We start from the raw sequence: 18275 nt of genomic DNA, 5'->3' as shown, positions 1-18275 counted from the left end.
CTCCAGACGCTGCTGCCCCGAAACGACGCCACGTAGGTCGTCCAGGAGCCGCTCGTTCCCTCCCCTCCCTCGCCTCGCCTCGCCTCGGCACACGAATATTCTGATCCACCGGAATATCGTCGATTCGAATAGTCCACCACCCCCCACCAATTCTCATTTCTCCCTTTATTTTCTTTTTATTTCACTTTTCTCAGAAACACCCAGAAAAAAGAAAAATTGATTTCCCCCTTCCTTTTTTTCCCTTTACGTATTTTTTTTTAAATTAATTTTTTTTTTTTACTTTTTGCGTGTGTCGTTGCGCGTTCCGGAATCGTACCCAGTTACGTAAAATCCTTCGCCGCTTGCGTTTGCTTGCTTCCTCCTCTTATTTTGCGTCGAACGCGAGGCTGCCCTCCCCCCTAAATCCTCTCTCTCTCGCTCGCTCGCTCGCTAGCTCGCTCCCTCTCGTTCGCTCGATCTAAGAATCGATCTCTCTCTCTCTCTTTCTTTGTTGAAACGATTAATGGATACTTCATCCCTCGATCTGAGCCTGCTGTTGTGTTGCCTCGTCTTCGTCCAGCTCGATTCCATCGCTCTCTTGCTTGCCAAGTCTTCCCATCCTCAGATTTTTAGTCAACCCTGTATTCCCTCTTTCTGACTATAGGAAAAAAAAAAAAAAAAGAAACACAGAGGGAATCGGTAGGAATTTCGTGTGTATTTCTTCCCCTGGAGCCGGCGTCGTTGCGGAAGCAGCAATGGGGAAGCGTGAGTTGCGAAACCCACTTTTCTTTTTTGGCTCCTTGTTGTGTTTATCGATTAAAGTTTTTGTTTTTGGTCGTGGGTTCAGGTTCTTGATCATGGTTGATTCCTAGGTTTTTTTCTTTTTAAAGTAGATGTGCGATTGGTGAAATTCGGGATTAATTTCTTTTGTTGTTGCATTTGTTTTTTTAATTTTTTGGCCAAGATTCTTCATATGGCTGCAGTTGATGGTTGCGAATTGATGTGAATTTGGTTAGATTGATTCCTGTTGCTGTTATCTTTCGTGGGTTTCATATGGATATTTCATCCAGTTCTTTTTTTTTGTCCCTTCTCTTGTGTGAATTGTGGTGTTGATGAATTGGGTTCTTGCAAAACAGGTAGCTCGCAGCGTAAACATGCTGCAATGTTGGATAGTGATGATGATAATAGTAGTGTAAGTTCGTCGTCGGATGCCCGTTCGGACCACATGTCAGTCAGTGCGAACGAGGAAGTACAGCTTGATAAAGATAGGTTGCTTGATGAAGCTCTTGATGCTTTGTATGAGAAGAGGTAATCTATATCGTGCAGCTTTTGGACCATTTATAGCCAGTTTCTATTGGTTACTGCTGTTTTAAACATTGTCTGTGATGCAAAGTCTTGTCTCATTGTGCGTTTTTAATAAAGGAGGTATCTTTAGATGCTAAGTATTTCCATTTTAGAAACTAGTGTTTCTTTCTGGTTTTGTTCTACTTTGCTTGAACAACGATCTGTCACTATGCTGACCCCTGGACTAATATTTGTGTGTTTTCAATGTTGTCTTCCTAATGAAGGGGTTCTACACGGGAGAAAGCATTGTCAGCAATAATTGAGGCTTTCAATAGTGGCCTGCAGCACGAGTTTGTGGAAAAGAAGTGAGCATCTTAATCTTTTATTCCAACCATTCTGTTGGCCCAAAGTTACCTGTATCGAACTGAGAAGATGATACTTGCATAGATTTAAATCACATTCTGGATTTTAGATGTGATAAGTCATATGAAATAGCTTTAAGATTTTTTCTTTGTGCTTTATTAGAGTTATTTATCTTGGAGAAGCTCTTGAATCTATATATGCAGATCACAATTAAACTGTGTGAAAAGATGATAGCTAATTTTAGCATATCATTTTTTTCATTGTTGACTCTTGATGTGGCACATGTAAATCCATCTTTTTTCTGTCTGTTTTGTGATTAACTGAATTTGAGAAATAATTCTTTGGCATCCAGATTTGCTACCTTACTGCATCCGTGCATAACTTCAATAAAGAAGGGTTCTGCCAAAGAGGTATCATTGGCATCACATGCTATTGGTGAGTATGTAGTGAATCTCATGTTTGACATATGATCTTTCGTGGGAAATTTGGTTTAATCTATTTGGAATTTCTCGTCTTAGGGCTGTTGGCTTTGACCGTTGGTTGTGGTGATAATGCTCGGGAGATTCTGGAAGGAATTTTTCCTACACTACCACAGGCTCTCAAAATAGGAGCTGATTCCTCCAAAATATCTGCGGTATAAATCATTTTTGGGCACTAGAGTTATCTGGTTTTGTTACTCCTTATCTAGCTAAACTTGGTATCTGGGTGCCTCTTAAATTCTAGTTGTTGGAGTGTCTGGCTATTGTCACCTTTGTTGGAGGAAATGATCCTGCTGAGACAGAGAGGTCAATGCAAATTATGTGGCAGCTGGTGCACCCAAAACTTGGTTCCAATGTAAGTATTGTTTCTTCTCCTTTGTCTCTGAGTTGCATGGTGCACATCATTGTCTGAAGCTTCACGCTTCTCAAATCAGCATGGGAATGTGGAACATTTGTACGAGATAATATTCTGAGAAGTTCACTGCTCCTCACTTGTTTTGTATGTCATGCTTTTCATATTTTGTTTTACTCCATTCCTGGTCTTCTTTCCAACAACTAACGACCAGTTTGCTTTCCAATTAAGGTGGCCGGTGTTAAACCTTCGCCGGCAGTAATAACAGCTATGGTTTCTGCTTGGGCTTTTCTCCTTACAACCATAGACGGTTTGAGTCTTGATCCAAAATATTGGCAAGAGTATGTGAAGATCTAGACATAGTTATTTCTTTGTGATTATTGCAATTGACTTACCATTGGCTAAAGATCTCCAGTGGAGAGTGAAATCAATAACTTGTGCTTGGGGGAATTTGTTGAGACTCTGGATGGTGGATATTCTCATAAAGGATGATCTCCCTCTTGATATGCAGGTCTATTTCATATTTATCTGGATTACTAGATAAGGATGACCGATCAGTCCGCATTGCTGCTGGGGAGGCATTAGCTGTGATTTTTGAGATTGGAAGCCTTGAAAAGTTCTGTTCTCAAGTTAAAGGTGCTGGTGGCGGCTCCACTCAAGAGGGAAAGGAGTTGGCGCACATGCATGGTTTGAGAGGAAAAGTTTTGAACCAAGTCAGAAACCTTGCAGTGGAAGCAGGCGGTAAAGGTTCTGCCAAGAAAGATCTAAATAGCCAGCGCAACCTGTTTAAGGATATCCTGGAATTTCTTGAGGTAATTTTTTTGTCTTGAGATTCTTTTTTGTGTGTTCTGGTTCAGAGTTTTCTTATGCTGTCCTTTTATGATAGCATGGAGACTCTCCTGAGACCTCAATGAAGATAGGTGGAGATGCTTTACAGACATCAGATTGGTGTCAGTTGATACAGGTTTTTGTACTTTCTTATTCTTGTTTTAATTGTTCTCTCATTTACTGGATGAGTTTCTTCAATCAGTCGCAAGTGGTGTAATAGAAACTTTTTTAACAGTTGAACTTTCTAAAGCACTTCCTCGGTGGTGGTTTTGTGAAGCACATGCAGGTTTGAGATGTCTTCTCTAAACTGTAGGTTGAATTCCTAGTTTTGCTTGCATTTTGGCACCTTCTGATGGAACTTTTATCTACTGTTCAGGAGAACGATCTCCTTCATGATATTTTTGGCTTTGCTCCGAAGAAAAAGTATAATTTAGGAGCTGAACACCAAATGTCTAGTGGTGAAAAGGTTTGTATAGCCCATCTAGCAGAGTTGCTTGCTGATATGGTTTACTCAATTGTTTTTTTCCATATCAAATTTGGAATGATGGTTGCCAAATGGAGTGGCAATGCAATTTTTCATGATATGCTGCCTCTTGCGTCCTGGCATGTGTTGCCGTTACTTTTGCATCTGAAACCAAAAAGTAAATGCTTTGTAAACTCGTAACTCTCATATTTACTTGATGAAGTCATTGCAATCACCTCTTTCTTTTGCTAAAAAAAACGTCAAGAAGGGCTAGATATTTAGTTTCATGCAAGTTTTGTTTGTCAGAGGTGGCATGCGATTGTCTTGGTCAATTGTTTTGTGGGGCACTTGTGGAACTTGGAATCTCCTTCTGGAGGATTGTGCTGTGTTTCTTCTCATTAAGATGGTGATTATTTTTGGAGAATGCAATGGCTTCTTGGCTTAGCAATTAGGTTGTTGGCTTTGGTTTATATCTTATCTCCTTAGAGTATAGTGGGATGACTGGTATAGTCACTATCTTTTGCAATCAATTGCAACTTAATGCGTCGTACATTTAAAGAAACTTGAGTCTGGTTTTTTAGCAGCTTGAATCTTTCTCATTTGTTATGGCCCTATGCACATTCCTCCTATTTTTATCTTTTTCCGCCTTGGCTTTCTTCTTGCCTATTTAGTCTAATGGCTATTCATTTGCTGTTACAGAGGTTGTTCAGGTCCCCAAACTCTGTCCTTAACAAGGCGAGGACCCAATTCTTGAACAAGCAGCGCATGTTGTCCAAGGTAACTTTGTCCTTACTCTAGATCCTGATTCTTACTTAGGGTGCCAAAGTAGCCGCATAGTCTGGGTAGGTGTACTTTTAGGTCGACTGATAGAATAACAACACCTCCATCTTGGGTTCAGAACAGTTCTTTTGTTGTCTTAAAATTTATGGTTTGGTTCCATATGGTCACTTTTGTTACTCGAGATGGTTATTCCATGGTGTTTTAGCGTTGCAAATTTTAGTTATTGATACTGATAGGAACACATTGAATTGTCCTACTTGTGATAGACACTAGCATATAGAGCCCTTCTCTTCAATTCCTTTACTTCCCGTTGCTCCACAAGAGTGTTTTTTCGAATCGTCAGGAGGTCCAGCAATTAGCTCATCCCTTTTCTCTTTTGCCCGACAATGCAGGGTAGAAACGTTGGGCGATTTGCAGTGGGTGCAGCCGACGATGAACTCTGAATTGGGTAGTGCTCACTACCAATTTATACTTTTCTGCCGTAATTTGACTTGGCAGTTTTAAGGCTAATGCTCGATGAACTTGGTCTCATACTCCATAGGTCCCATTTTAGATTCTGCTTTCATATACGTGATTTGGGCACTCATTGCCAATTGCCCATGTTTAAAAGTTCACTCTTATTACACTATCGGTTGAAAAAGGTGTATGCCATTCTTTATTCTCTGTCGTTACTCCCATCTGCTGTTCCGTAGAAATGGGAGTGAAATGGATGAATAAAATTGAATTACATCAATCACTTCTGTTCATTATGTTGGAATTCGAATTAATTAGTACAAAAATCTGAAGCGAGTTGAGCGCGTTAAGCAACGAACCTGAAAACTTAAGGATAGAACTTCTTTCAGGAGATTTTTGTTTTGGGGGGGGGGGGTAGTTTATTGTCAACGATCTTATAGCAATATGGAATGAACATCCTGATTTGAGAAAATGCTGAAATGTTTGGTAATTATTTTTAATAAGCTTTCAAGTAAAGTCAACATTAGTAAGAATCAGTTTTAGGCTTTCAGCATTATCTCGAATGCGAAAATTCATTTTTTTCTCTTAAAACTATTCTTACCAAGTCTTCAAATATATTTTTTTAATTTTATCTCGTTATTTATTTAATTAAAAAAGGAACAAACCCTTCGCTTGTTATGTGAAAGGCTACGGCTGGTGACGGCCATTGATGGAGGTTGCCGAAGGTCGGGCAACCTTTAGCGAGGGTTGTGCGACCTTGGTGAGGGCCACTGGAGTTCACACAATCTCAGGTGAGACCTTGGTGAGGGCCACTGGAGTTCACACAATCTCAGGTGACTCATGTTGTGCGACCTAGGCTGTCCGGCTCGAGCAATGGTCACTTGGGTCATGCGTGCTTGGGTCACACTACTCTTGTAGAGGGTCGCGCTGGAGGTCGCCCAACCTTAGGAGACCCGAACTGATGGCCATTGGTGCCAAATCTAACTATCGGTGGGCAAAAGGTTTGGTTCTTTTTATATATATATATATATATATAATATTTTTAGCATTATTGACAAAAATTATATTTAAGAAATTGCATACATTTTTTTTTTCAATTTTAAACAACTAAAAAAAACTAATATTAATTAATCAAGAGTTTTTTAAATGTGTTTTCAACGTTCTTTTAAAGTTGCTCTTTAAAGCGTGGTTTATTAAACGGCTTTTATAGTTCCTCAAAACTTTTTAAGTTAAACTGCTTTGCATTTTATCAATAGACTCTTAAAATATTGAACCAAACATACCCTAATTGGTGTTGATATATCTAAGTTTACAAAAGTGGGGATAATTAGTAATTATGCCTGTTTATCAACGAAGTTTTTGGTACGGTGCGGGAAATTCATATTCTTACCAACTCGAAAGTCTTTTGCCTTGCCAAAGAAATGGGGACTCTGCATGTTTTTTTTTTTTTTTTTTTTGACAAAATAAGGTTCTTTCACAAAAGGTTGAAATCAGGACTTATCCTGCTCTTTCTCGACATTTTAAACCTTGGCGTTAGTTCGGACTGTGCATGTCGTGTTTTGGAATGATTCAACTTGGCATCTTGCGAGCACGCTCAGACGACAAGCAACTTGGGTTAGCTTTGCCCACGTGTTATACAGCAAATCCTAAGCTGGCGAAAGCAGACAGCCGGAGGCGAACCGCAATTCCGGAATCTTTTAGTTATGTCTGACGCTGGACAACCTGAGTGGATCATTGAATGATGTAAGGTGACATGATCATTCAGTCATCGCAATCCCGAAATCTTTTAGTTATGTTTGACGCTTGACAGCCTGAGTTGATCATTGAACGATGTAAGTTAACATCATCAACCAGTCATGGCGACGTAAGGTCTAGAACCGATGCAATATCGAAGTTTGCTGTAGGTAACAACCACGTTCCAGGCCCGGGCAATGTCGAGTTCTGTGAATGAGAATACTTCTCGACAATGCATCGGTGTCTCTTCAGTTTTTACTCGAGTCTAGCTCGTGTGTTGTATACGTTCTACCCATCTCTATCAACTCATTGAAGTTAAAATCCCTCTCAAATCAGTTAATGAAAGATGGTCGATGGTTACTGAAATGACTTGCGAACGGAGTCAATTGAGGATTAAAATATTTGGTCGAAATTGTGGATTCTATTAGTTTCCTTGGAGTCTAAATTTACAGTTCCCTTAGGGAACAAGTCTCCATCCCCCATAAGAAACGTACGCACCACATGCTTGCCTTCGGGTTCGCTTCCACTTCTCTCTCTTAAGCCTAGGATTTTTCTATATTACTCATCAACTCGTGACGTACCATATAATCCTTTGAATTACCGCAAAGTCAACGAATGAAATACAGCAGGTTGCTTCTTATCTTGAGAGAGACTGAGAGAGACTGAAAGTCCGCAATCAACCAGTACGAATTTCTTATATCTCAAACGATGATAGACCACGTGATCATGTGAGGAACAAGATACTATTTCTTGAGTTGAAATTAGATATGATTGGGGGTGGGGGTTGGGGTTGGAAGATAGATATCGAGTCTGATACATCCATCGTCACTGAACCAAGCTCCTGTTCTTAAATGCTCCATTGAAACCTCAGGGAAAACATTGTATAAGGTATGATATGAATGAGATTTTCTTTGTATGGAAAGCATACTTACAGTCACAGAGACAATATAAGATTAAGCAAAAATATTCCTCGACTCATTGCACGCTACGCTTCAAAGTCCCCCTACCTCATGGCCATCAAATGTACACTCGAATACCTGCATTTTACTGTCCTCCAATTCCCTGGCAGTCAAAAAATCGATTGTCGAGATTGTCTGAAATCTTGAGAAGGAAACAAAGGTGCTTGTTCATTGTACCTATGGAAATTATACCACTTCCAAGTATTTCGAATAACCTCATGTTTGCATTGAGCCACGCAAATGACATCCCTTCAAAGCATGTGTTTCATCTGCAGCCAAGACAATGTAAACCTTCACAATTTTAGCTCTCAGTGCTTGATTCTATGCAAGAGATGCATCATCAAGAAACAAGAATGCTTGCCCCATCAAAGACAAGCCAAGCAAGGTGTGATTGCCACTAATAACCACCCAAGCCAGAGAAGTGCTTATTCATGGCTCTATCCTTCCTATAATTATTTCTTCCGCCTCCTCCTCTTCCTCTTCCTCTTCCCCTCTGGTTTCCAGAACCTCCTCTTGTGTTTGCCTCAGAAGCATCAGACCGTTCACTGTCTTCCTGCTCATTTGACTCTCTGTGCCTTCCGCCGCCTCTTCTACCCCTACCCCTTGAATTGGAACTCCCACCTCTTCCTTCTGTCTCAGGAAGATCAGAATGACTTTCTCGTTCATTCTGAGACTCCATCAGTTTCTTAACTGCACCCAAGGGAAGGTTCCCACCTCGTCCAAGACCGTAAATCAATTCACTTTGTACCTGGGTGACCAACGATGCTTCACCGGCATTTGCCACAGCAATAGCACCCTCAACCTTGTAACTGTAATTCTTCCCATCCTTGACATAGTATTGAGGTTTCTTCCTAGAACCCCATTTTGCATTCTGTGCATCTTGGACAGGGTGCCCAGCATCTGCCCCACTTGACTTGCCCACGCTTGAGTTGATTTTGTCACTGAGTATTTCATTTTCCTCAAATCCCGACTCAAGCCCTCCCAGGCCAAGATCATCAAAAGAATCATCATACTCATCTTCGTACTCATATTGTGAAATCAAGGCAGATGTCCTAGCTGAATCCTTTTCATTTCTGTGATCTAAAATATTGGAATTGGGTGTGTCAGCTTGAGACTTCCTCACATACCTTCCAGCTGAATATGAGGATGACAGTGATGAGCCCCCATCCCGTTGCTCCTGAACCACAGGCGCAGCGTATGAAGAAGGGGCAAATACAGATTCTGATAACTTTCCTTTCCCTTTGTCATTAACCTTCCCTTTCCCTTTATCATCAGTCTCTAAAGTGGATGTAGTCTTTTGTACTGTAATGGTCTCTAGGGAAGGGTCCAAAGACTGAAGATCTTCATGAAGAGTTCCTTCTAGAATTCTCTGAATCACCTCCTCTGGATTCTCATCATACACTTCCAGGCAAGCAGCTAGGTATCCTTTACCATAATCAGGGAAGAGGTCCCTAATTTGACTAATCTTGGACTCCAGAATTGCAGAGTTTTCATCCACCTGGACCTTGTTGCTGGTCTTACTGAATGGTGCATGAGGTGATTCCTTGCTACTTATGGGTAGATAAGACATCAATATCCTAGATAAATATTGAAATTGTTCCTCATCCATGTATATCCATCCTGCATTTGTGTTACATAGATGAAGGCTATTAAAGAGAGCTATTGTATGTTTTTAAGAAACATGCTTTTCATACAGTAAGGCAAACACAAATCAAGTGACCAGTTCTAGATAATGGAGATAATTCCATAAAACTCCACTTCAATCACCTTATCTTTTTATTCCAGAAACAAAATTGTCCAAGTTACTAGAGAAATACATTACATAACAAAAATACTAATTCAAAAAATTGCCTGATGGAACTCTTCTATTGCACACTTAAGAAGCTTAGGCAAACACAAATCAAGTGACCAGTTCTAGATAATGGAGATAATTCCATAAAACTCCACTTCAATCACCTTATCTTTTATTCCAGAAACAAAATTGTCCAAGTTACTAGAGAAATACATTACATAACAAAAATACTAATTCAAAAATTGCCTGATGGAACTCTTCTTTTTAAAAGCTTCTCTACCAGAGCTAATAGTGATAGAAGAATCTTCAGGGGCTAATTTTCCTTTCTTTTTTTTAAAAGATGAGCACAGAAAACATTAATGTAATGGCAGACGAAAAACTAACGCAGCATCAAAATTTCAAGTTACAGCAAAATCATCCACCACATCTCACACTGACTTTAATCCTTCCTAATAGTAGACTTTCTTTTCCTGGGATAAAGGCTAACATTTTATTTAAATCAACAGGTAGAATTAACACTGCGACACCGAGAGTAACTTGGCAAATCCAAAATTTGGATGCATCTAACTTCTTCCTTCCATGGCTCTCACTCAACTACTTTAATAGGAATCATCATCAATGCCTGTGCGAGTATTTGGTCTATTCTGCCTGATATTATCATGCCATGAAGACATCACGAGAAATCTATGTTCCTGAATATTTACAAGAATTTACAGATGATACTGCTGAAAGATGCAGCTGAACTCTCTGTCATCCAGTGTACATAACACTAATTTGTGCAGCTCGTGCCTCTTACATTAGGTATGGGGTAACTAACCTAGTATGCTGGAATTCATCAGAAGAATGCCAATATGCTCATGCTAGGGCTACGGCAAGACCAGATACAAAGCTGATGGCATTGGAGGAGAAAATCACAGAATTCAAAGTACTCAGACCACATACCTCCATCTTGCAAGCTCCTAAGTCTGCTCATTACTTGGTAATTCTTCTCGACACTTTGAAGAAATGTCTCAATATTCTGACTCCCCTGTTCTTGGAGAGAAAAACTGTTCAACTCCCTAAAAGTTTGAATTACAATATCTGCCCTTATGACAGGATCTTCTACTTTTGCCGGGAACATCTTAGTGGCAGGAGGCATGTAATGGCCATCTTCAAACAATTCATCACTAAGATAACAAGCATCGAGTAATTTCCAACCAAATGCAACTATTCTCATCGATAACATTTTCAAACTAATAGAGACATTGGACTTTGCACTATCTTCTCTTGATGAAAAGATGACTCTGACACCCCTCCTTAATGATGGAAGAAAGGAATCATGTAGTTTCACAAGGGTAGGGAGCAATTCTTCATTCCCATTGCTGCATGAATTAGTTGGCTGGTGTAAGAAGCAAAGTGAACTCTCATAAAGTTTTCATTTGGAATGCAATAAAGTTGACACCAAGTGCTTAAACCATTGGATAGAAAACCAAAATTAGCAGAGGGTTGAAGAACATGAACAATATAGCAAACAATTCCTGATCCATTTTACAGAGGTGACCTGATTTTTAACTTAAAAAAAGAAGTGAAGGAAGAACACAGATAAGCACATAGTCAGAGATTCTAAGAGCCAACTATGCTAACCACCTAAAAGGATTCACATAACCAATTCTCCCACTGAGGCGAAGTTAATGGAGCTTGATTGAGCAAAAAAATTGAATGAGATAACATCTCATGTGGAATCGAATTTAATCATTCATTGCTTCTAGTTGTACCCACATTCTCTTTCTTAAAATATAAGCATAACTACCTTGTTTCAACAGGGCATGAGAAGAGCATTCCTGCGAGTTTGTATGCACTCACAAAAGTGTCCATAGATGAAACTGCATCATTTATAAAGTCCATGACCTATCAACAAAACAGCAAATACGCACAATCACAAAGAGAACTTTAATAGAGTTTCCATCCATTGTGAGAAAGTAATGCACGAAAATTATTTCTTGTGTAATTAACGTGCTAGAATTCATTCAAAATTTAGGCTGACTCCTTGTTTAATGCAACAAGGGAAAATTCCATTTCAACCTTCTTATCCTGCATGCCATAAGTAACTCAAGTATACTCAAAGTAAAAGGCCATAACTGATATAACTCCTTTCGCAACAAACGAGCAAATTAGAACAAAGTCACAGTTTTATATATTTCAGTTCATCCTTTCAGGAGATATGTAAAGCCACAAAGAAGCAAATTAAAAATTATCAGACAAGACAAGACACGTTAGGGTCATGGACTCCAATCTATCTTTCTAGTATAAAAGAGACCATCACCTCCAAAAAGTCTGAGCAACACTGATTGACTACATGATCCTCATGGCTTCCAGAAGAAAACAGCAACTGCACAAAATTTCAACCAGAAAGTCGATAGTGATATGTGATGATCTGCAAGTAGAAAATGCCTCCATGTCTTGGGAAACTTTTATGAAGAAGTTATAATAGAGACACAACAACATCACAAACAAGACTGAATCAACTGAGTACGTAAAGTAGAAACTGCGAAAAGAAATTAAGCAAAGAGGTTATATGTTGGGGACTAAGAGTGACTACTGTAGCATAAAATGATAAAATGGTTAATACCACAAAAAACCCCAAACTATGCCCATTGTGACACAAATATCCCCAATTTTTTTTTTCATGACAAAAACTAAATTTATACATGTGTGACATATATACCATCTATTTTAGTTTCATCGAGATATATTTGTCACACTGGTATAAGTTTGGGGTTTTTTATGATACCAAAAAAGGTTTGGGGTATTTGGGTCACAATAAACAAGTTTAGGACTTTACTTTTTGTGATACAAAAATAAAAAATAAAAAGTTCACAGTATTTTTATCTCAATGGGCATAGTTTGAGGTGTTTTGTGGTATTAACCGTAAAAAAAACTCAAAAGTACTTAAAATACATGATAATGCTTAGAGGAAGTCGACATACTGACTGCTAGAAAGAAAGTAAATATTTTAATGAAGGACTCTGCTAAAAGGAGAAGATTCTTTTTAATGAAGAACTACCATATAAGCTCTTAATAGTCCTGCTGTAATCAGATGATCAGAAATAGTACCTCCAAAGATGCACTGCATCTATCATACATTGTTTGGACTATACTCAGGAAGTGGGACACCATACTTATCAAATTATCATGGATCCAAGGTTGCACCTTCAAAGCATTGCAAACCTAGAAAAATAATCATGTAAATGGTTTATTACATGCACTTGTAGAGACATGCTAATAAGCAATAAGTGCTAATCAATAAACTGAGACAATACTGGGGCAACAAATGGATCCAATAGAGTATCTTGAAACCTTCAATAATCTAGTGAAGAAACTTAAACCTGTAATATCTGATTGTTGGTATGTAATGGTGAAACTTACACGTAGAATTAATTAATCATCTGATTACCCACCACTGATGATCCCTGAGGGAGCAAGTATATGTATCTAAGTATGACCATCACTTTCTTGCTATTTCACATGTTTCATTCCACCAAAGTCACAAACTTCTAATTCATTTCTTTAAATTTTGATAGTTCTCACCCTTCTTTTTCTTTACTAGAATAATATTTCATAACAGAAGACAAAAATTCTTGGTTAAAAACAATTGTCAAGTGCTCTAACTCGCTGAGTATGCCTGATAGAAGTACCTCAAAACACCTGCCCAAGGAAAGCACGAAAGGGGGACAAAAAGGAGGAGATATATTTCAGGTGGTGATTGAGAGTTCCGTGAAAAAGACTCCAAAGGGACAGACTTTTGCATTGCAACATTATTGCATAGGTCATTGAGTAACCCTGATGTCCTTAAAATGCTCACCAGCAATCTTGTCAGATCTTCATTTTCATGGCCATATATGGCACATATATCTAACAATTTAGGCAAGTCAAGCAACTGCTTTTCCTGCAAAAGAACTACAGGTCGAATTACTTAATGACACATACGTGAACAAATAAAATACCTGAATAGCATTTGATCTCATGTAATAAGGAAATCCTCATTAGAGGTGTGAAAGCTCAAATGAGACCCTATTAGTGTGTTGCGGCCATTAAGGATGTCATATTTTTTAACATCAAGAATGAAACATGAAACAAAGAATATTGCATGTAACTCAACGGTTCCTCAATTTATAATAAAAAAATAAAAAGAGGGGGGAAAATATTCATGCTTACCCAGTTATGACTAACGAGTCATGCTTTCCTAGTCAGGGATCTTTATTACATGAGATAAGCTTTATAAAGGGCTTGTGCTTTAGTGCAGCATATTGTCAGTAAAATCAAAAACTGCCCAGATATCCTGAGGAAACTAAAGGTGGCTACAAAGGGGTCATTATGAAGATCATATCCTTGTATAACTACCTAACGATACTCAAACCCCATTTTCCACTGGGATTCAAAATAAATTAGACCTTATCGCAGACACAAATACATCAATAAAATTGGTCACATTTAAGAGCTTATGAAAAGAATGTTTCTTTTTCATGCTGCAAGAGAAAAATCAATTAGCAGATAAACAACCCAACCTTAGAATCCCATTTATACAATATCAGGCCATGTACAATCAAATTAAGGAGGGTGTAGTACAACCAACCTTCATGATCATTTGTACTCAGGGCATCAGCAGCTTGTGCACCGGGATCTCTATTGGAGGATCTGCACCAGGGGAAATAAAGGCAAGAAATGACCATAAGGATCATGATCATGAAAAATCAAAAGAAGAAAATGGAATGAAACCTGCAACCTTAGAAGAGATCCTTACATTCGATATAGAACCATGAAAACGCGATGACTCAACTCAAGCTCTCCAACAATAACCCCTGCAACTATTCCTTTGGCGCCACGATGAGGGAAGTCATACCATCTGCTTCTATATTTTAGGAAGCTATCCAGGAATTCGTGCAATGAAGTGTCAGTAGCCACTGAAAATAAAAGAAAGGGATAAAACAGAAAGATAATTAACCCGTTAGACAATGCTTTTGTCCAGAAGATAATCTTAAGTACATACCAGAACATTAATTTTGCAATTACAATTAGTTCTTGTTAAAAAGTGCTCCAGGACACTTGTTAAGTATACTTTATTTGGAATATTTCAATTTTCAAGACAATGATTGCATATAAAACAAGAGCAACAAATCCATTGGACAATGAATAGATTCCTTAATTGGTTGCTTAACAAGTGCCCCTAATAAAATTGTTAACAAAATCCATTACAAAATCAACAATCTTGCAAAACTTGGCTGAATATAGCAATTAAAAAACAAAATTATATACCTTACATAAGAATGTAAGAACAGCACATCTCAAGCAATATTTACATGGAGATACTAAAACTATATATATGAACTTTAGTCGCTATAAAAGTATATATTCTGCACTGTTCTCTAAAAGCTTAACCACCTAGAAAAAACAATTACACTCTCCACTTCAATGTTGTATCAAGTACAAGACGCTAGTTTGAATGTTGGCATCCTGTCATCTTTATTCTGCCAATTATTCCTGATATTATGTATGTAATGCTATCCCTGATCATCTCATTGATGTAGTTATGTCCACATCTTGTGTTTTGTGAGAGGAAAAGTGCTAAAAATACGATGCATACCATTTTAAACCTTTTCCAACAACTTTAGCATTTGGAAAAAAATTGTTTATAATCTTCAGTGGCTTCAGTGCAGTGCTCTTTTTCAGCTTTGGACATGTTGTTCTGACTCCATACAGTCTTGTCATGTATTCTTTTTCTTTTTTCCTTTTCTCTGTTTTTAATTTTCTTTCTTTCTTCTTTTGTATACTTCTGATGTACTAGAATCGTTACTTTAGAAAAATCTTTTATTAAGTAAGTAAAAGCATTATATGAAAGGCAAAGATTTGTAGATTTCCCTTCCTTAGGCATCATGGGCATCTATAGAATTTGTCCACCCACACCCAGCCACAGCACACGAATCGAGTTTCTACACTTAACACTTCAATCACAGTTCCGTTTGAGGGGGAGATTTAAGATATAAAATGCATTCCACACTATTCTCTAACTGCTTAAACTTTTAGAACAAAAACAAGCACTAACTTCAATAGTTGCAAAGAAAGGAAAAGTAAGAGAAAGGGAGAGATGAGAAAAGAAGACAATTGGAAGAAAATATCTATCTGTCATTAGGTACTTAGATGTAAGTTAAGAAAAAGGAAATGAAGGGTGGTGCAGGGATAAATTCCAAGGGCGGAGAAGAGAAAAGAGAGCTGGAGAAAAATTTTCACCTCTCTTTTGCTACTTAGATGTAATCTAAGTGAAGAGAGAGTAATGCAATAGCATTAAAACCTGTTAATACTCTGTTTACAGAGTCAGTAGTTTGCTGCAAGTGGTGTAAATAATTTTTATCAGCTACAGTTCTCCTGCTTTTACGATGAAACTCAAGCCCTGTAATGAGAGAAATCTTTTTGTTCCCCTGCATTTATGTTGCATCCACTTTCTCAATAATAAAAATCTTTAAAATATGTTTACTCCCTTTCGCATACACAAAGCAGTAGAAGAAGCCAACATTAAACCAAAATAATGAGAGTCAGTAATGAATGCTTTGTGCTTGATATTTCTTGTCCCCATCCACTTCATCTTAATTTTTTAAGGACATATAAGCCTATGAGGGAAATTCTCTAGCTCTTCAACATTTACATCCTGAAAAGTTCCTCAATTACAGCAGAGCTTAAATAAGATGAGGGGCCCTTTGACATTCAAAAAGACAATTCACCATGAAAACTCGAGTTGCGAGAGATATTGAATAAGAGAGCAATTGACTATTCATTGTTACAATGAAAGGTTTTCTAGTTACAATCACTTTAGATGAAATTTTTTTCTTTATGGACTGATTAATATCATCTTATCCATGTGCAATTGATGTAACAATGGAACGACATTCTCTACTACAGACAATTTCACATTTACTACGATCAAGACATATTACATGCAGTATGATTAGTTAGACCGCAAGTTGAAAGGACCCATTTATGACCTGAGGTGTTCTGTTTTAAGGGCCAAATGGCGAAGGCCAATGATGAGGAATCTCTCTGCTTTCAGAAAATCACACATTGCAAGGCCAAAATTTTAGCATATTTACTTTCGTTTTTCCTGGTTTTTTTGGTCATTATTCATAGAAGCCGATATGCTCTAGTATCAGGGATTGGAAACTCAACACACAGACTTTTTCGTAGTCTATCTCCTCTCTAAAATTTTCTCTTCTACTTCCTCTTAAACCTTACTCTACTTATAACATCTCTGCTAATCTTCTCCTTCTCTGATCTCTCTCTTAATCAATATTACGCCAAAGAAACTCCATAAAACAAAATCATAGCCCGCTAACACTATCAGGACTCGAGACACTATCGCACACAGTTCATATCAGAGAAAACGAGCGTCGAAATTCAATCGCAGCCCACCCGTACCTTCTCTCCAGAACTCTCTCGGCCTGAGCTTGAGCAACCGCGAGAGCTCTCTGTTCAGAAGATCCACCACCCGCTGCGACTCCACCGGATCCAGCCCTCCCTCCTCGGCGCCGAGCCCGCTCGCCACGGCCTCGTCCTGGGGCAAGTACCTCACGAAGCGGCCACCCGAGGCCCCGGACGGGACCCAACCTCCGCCGCCCTCGCCGGCGGGCCGGACCCTGCCGCCGGCGGGAGCGGCATCCCCCGATCGATCCGAGGCCGGGGGGCCCCGGAGGGAGCCCGAGAGCGTGGCGGCGGAGCCAGCGGCCCGGGACGCCTCGCCGTGCGGCGATTTGGGGACGAAACGGGGCTGCGGCTTGGCGGGGGGCCTGGCGCCGGGTTCGTGCCGGGTCGGAGGGTGCGAGCGTCGGTTCGACATGCTGGGGATCGAAGGGAGGAGGAGATGATGGGAATTGGAGAAGGCAGGAAGGAAGGGAAGGCGAGCGTAAGAAACTGCGCGAGAGAGAGAGAGAGAGAGAGTGTCTGCGGGTGATTTTAGTACGCGCGTCCACGTGAGCGCCTGCGTGATGCGCAAGGAGGGAGTGGCGGGCGATCCTTATTTATAGTTTTCTTTTTCAGCTTTTTATTTAGGCTCGATTTACTTTGTGAAGAAAATACGTCCACAAATATTTTCCTATAAACAATTTAGGAAATTTTTTAAATAAAGGTACTCTCGTTTTCTTAAAGGAAAGTTCAAGTGAACCTTATCTTAAATAAGAATTTAAAGTGGCAATGGTTATTTTAAATAATGACTTAAAATTGTTTCAAATGAGAATCTCAAATAGCATAATTGTTTTAGATAAGGGTTTGATTTCGCTGGTCGACTAAATATTCCAATTAATTAAGGATATTTTCATTCGGTTACAATTTTAAGTTTTAATTATTTTTTATTCTTTTTTTTTTCTGGCGATGGCCAACAACCCCCAGTTGCTGGTAAAAGGCTAACAAGGGCTCGATCACCTTTGCCAACCTTTGATAAGGGTCGACGAGGCCACACTTGTCAGATTTGACAATGGTCAACCTCACCCAATGTTAATGAGGGCTCAGCAACCTAATCTAGCGAGGGTCCACCTTGCCAATAGCCATGGGGGCAATCTGTTCGTAGGATGAGGCTATCCCTCACCAGCCTTTATTGAGGGCTGGTCTCACCGATGGCCACGAGGGTGGCCTCCTCAAGGTGAGGGTTGCCTCGCTAGCATGGGTGAGGTGACCCTCACCCAACCTTTTTGGCATTGCTGTGGTCACCAACCACTAATGAAGAAGAAAGAAAAACCATAAAAAAAAAAAAAAAGAAAAAGGGAATTTAAAAAAAAAAAATCAATGATTA

General features: G+C 39.1%; 2 protein-coding genes across 3 annotated transcripts; one reads left to right on the top strand and one right to left on the bottom strand.

Moving 5' to 3' along the window:
- Positions 1–325: 325 nt before the first annotated feature.
- Positions 326–5199, top strand: LOC104449266 (interferon-related developmental regulator 1). Its single transcript, XM_010063379.3, has 13 exons — positions 326–744; positions 1116–1287; positions 1548–1628; positions 1979–2061; positions 2145–2260; positions 2350–2460; positions 2689–2798; positions 2969–3269; positions 3344–3421; positions 3521–3571; positions 3662–3751; positions 4448–4525; positions 4921–5199. Exons 1-13 carry the CDS (start codon positions 735–737, stop codon positions 4969–4971), a joined length of 1332 nt encoding a protein of 443 aa, XP_010061681.2. The 5' UTR covers positions 326–734; the 3' UTR covers positions 4972–5199.
- Positions 5200–7540: 2341 nt separating this feature from the next.
- LOC104449267 (activating signal cointegrator 1 complex subunit 2) lies at positions 7541–17489 on the bottom strand. 2 transcript variants are annotated; one of them, XM_039315468.1, is made up of 10 exons: positions 17402–17489; positions 16910–17344; positions 14247–14406; positions 14079–14140; positions 13308–13402; positions 12560–12673; positions 11769–11834; positions 11256–11353; positions 10409–10827; positions 7541–9294 (listed from the first exon to the last, which is right to left on the bottom strand). In XM_039315468.1, exons 2-10 carry the CDS (start codon positions 17325–17327, stop codon positions 8072–8074), a joined length of 2655 nt encoding a protein of 884 aa, XP_039171402.1. In that variant the 5' UTR covers positions 17328–17344; positions 17402–17489; the 3' UTR covers positions 7541–8071. The 2 variants fall into 2 exon arrangements, with proteins under 2 accessions (XP_039171402.1, XP_039171403.1); XM_039315469.1 differs by lacking the exons at positions 16910–17344; positions 17402–17489 and having other exon boundaries at positions 13308–13391; positions 14247–14388.
- Positions 17490–18275: the final 786 nt, after the last annotated feature.

This window comes from Eucalyptus grandis, chromosome 6 (genome assembly GCF_016545825.1).
Source record: "Eucalyptus grandis isolate ANBG69807.140 chromosome 6, ASM1654582v1, whole genome shotgun sequence".
NCBI lineage: Eukaryota > Viridiplantae > Streptophyta > Magnoliopsida > Myrtales > Myrtaceae > Eucalyptus > Eucalyptus grandis.
Note: the sequence above shows the minus strand (reverse complement) of the source record. Positions and strands in the feature narration are given on the sequence as shown.

Coding starts and splice junctions, on each gene's coding strand:
- LOC104449267 (XM_039315468.1), bottom strand. CDS start 17,327: ATGTCGAACCGACGCTCGCACCCTCCGACCCGGCACGAACCCGGCGCC. Junction 12,674..13,307: donor AAGATCTGACAAGATTGCTG/GTGAGCATTTTA, acceptor TTATTTTTCTAG/GTTTGCAATGCTTTGAAGGT. Junction 9,295..10,408: donor TAGGAGCTTGCAAGATGGAG/GTATGTGGTCTG, acceptor ACACAAATGCAG/GATGGATATACATGGATGAG.
- LOC104449266 (XM_010063379.3), top strand. Junction 2,799..2,968: donor GATCCAAAATATTGGCAAGA/GTATGTGAAGAT, acceptor CTTGATATGCAG/GTCTATTTCATATTTATCTG. Junction 3,752..4,447: donor AAATGTCTAGTGGTGAAAAG/GTTTGTATAGCC, acceptor TTGCTGTTACAG/AGGTTGTTCAGGTCCCCAAA.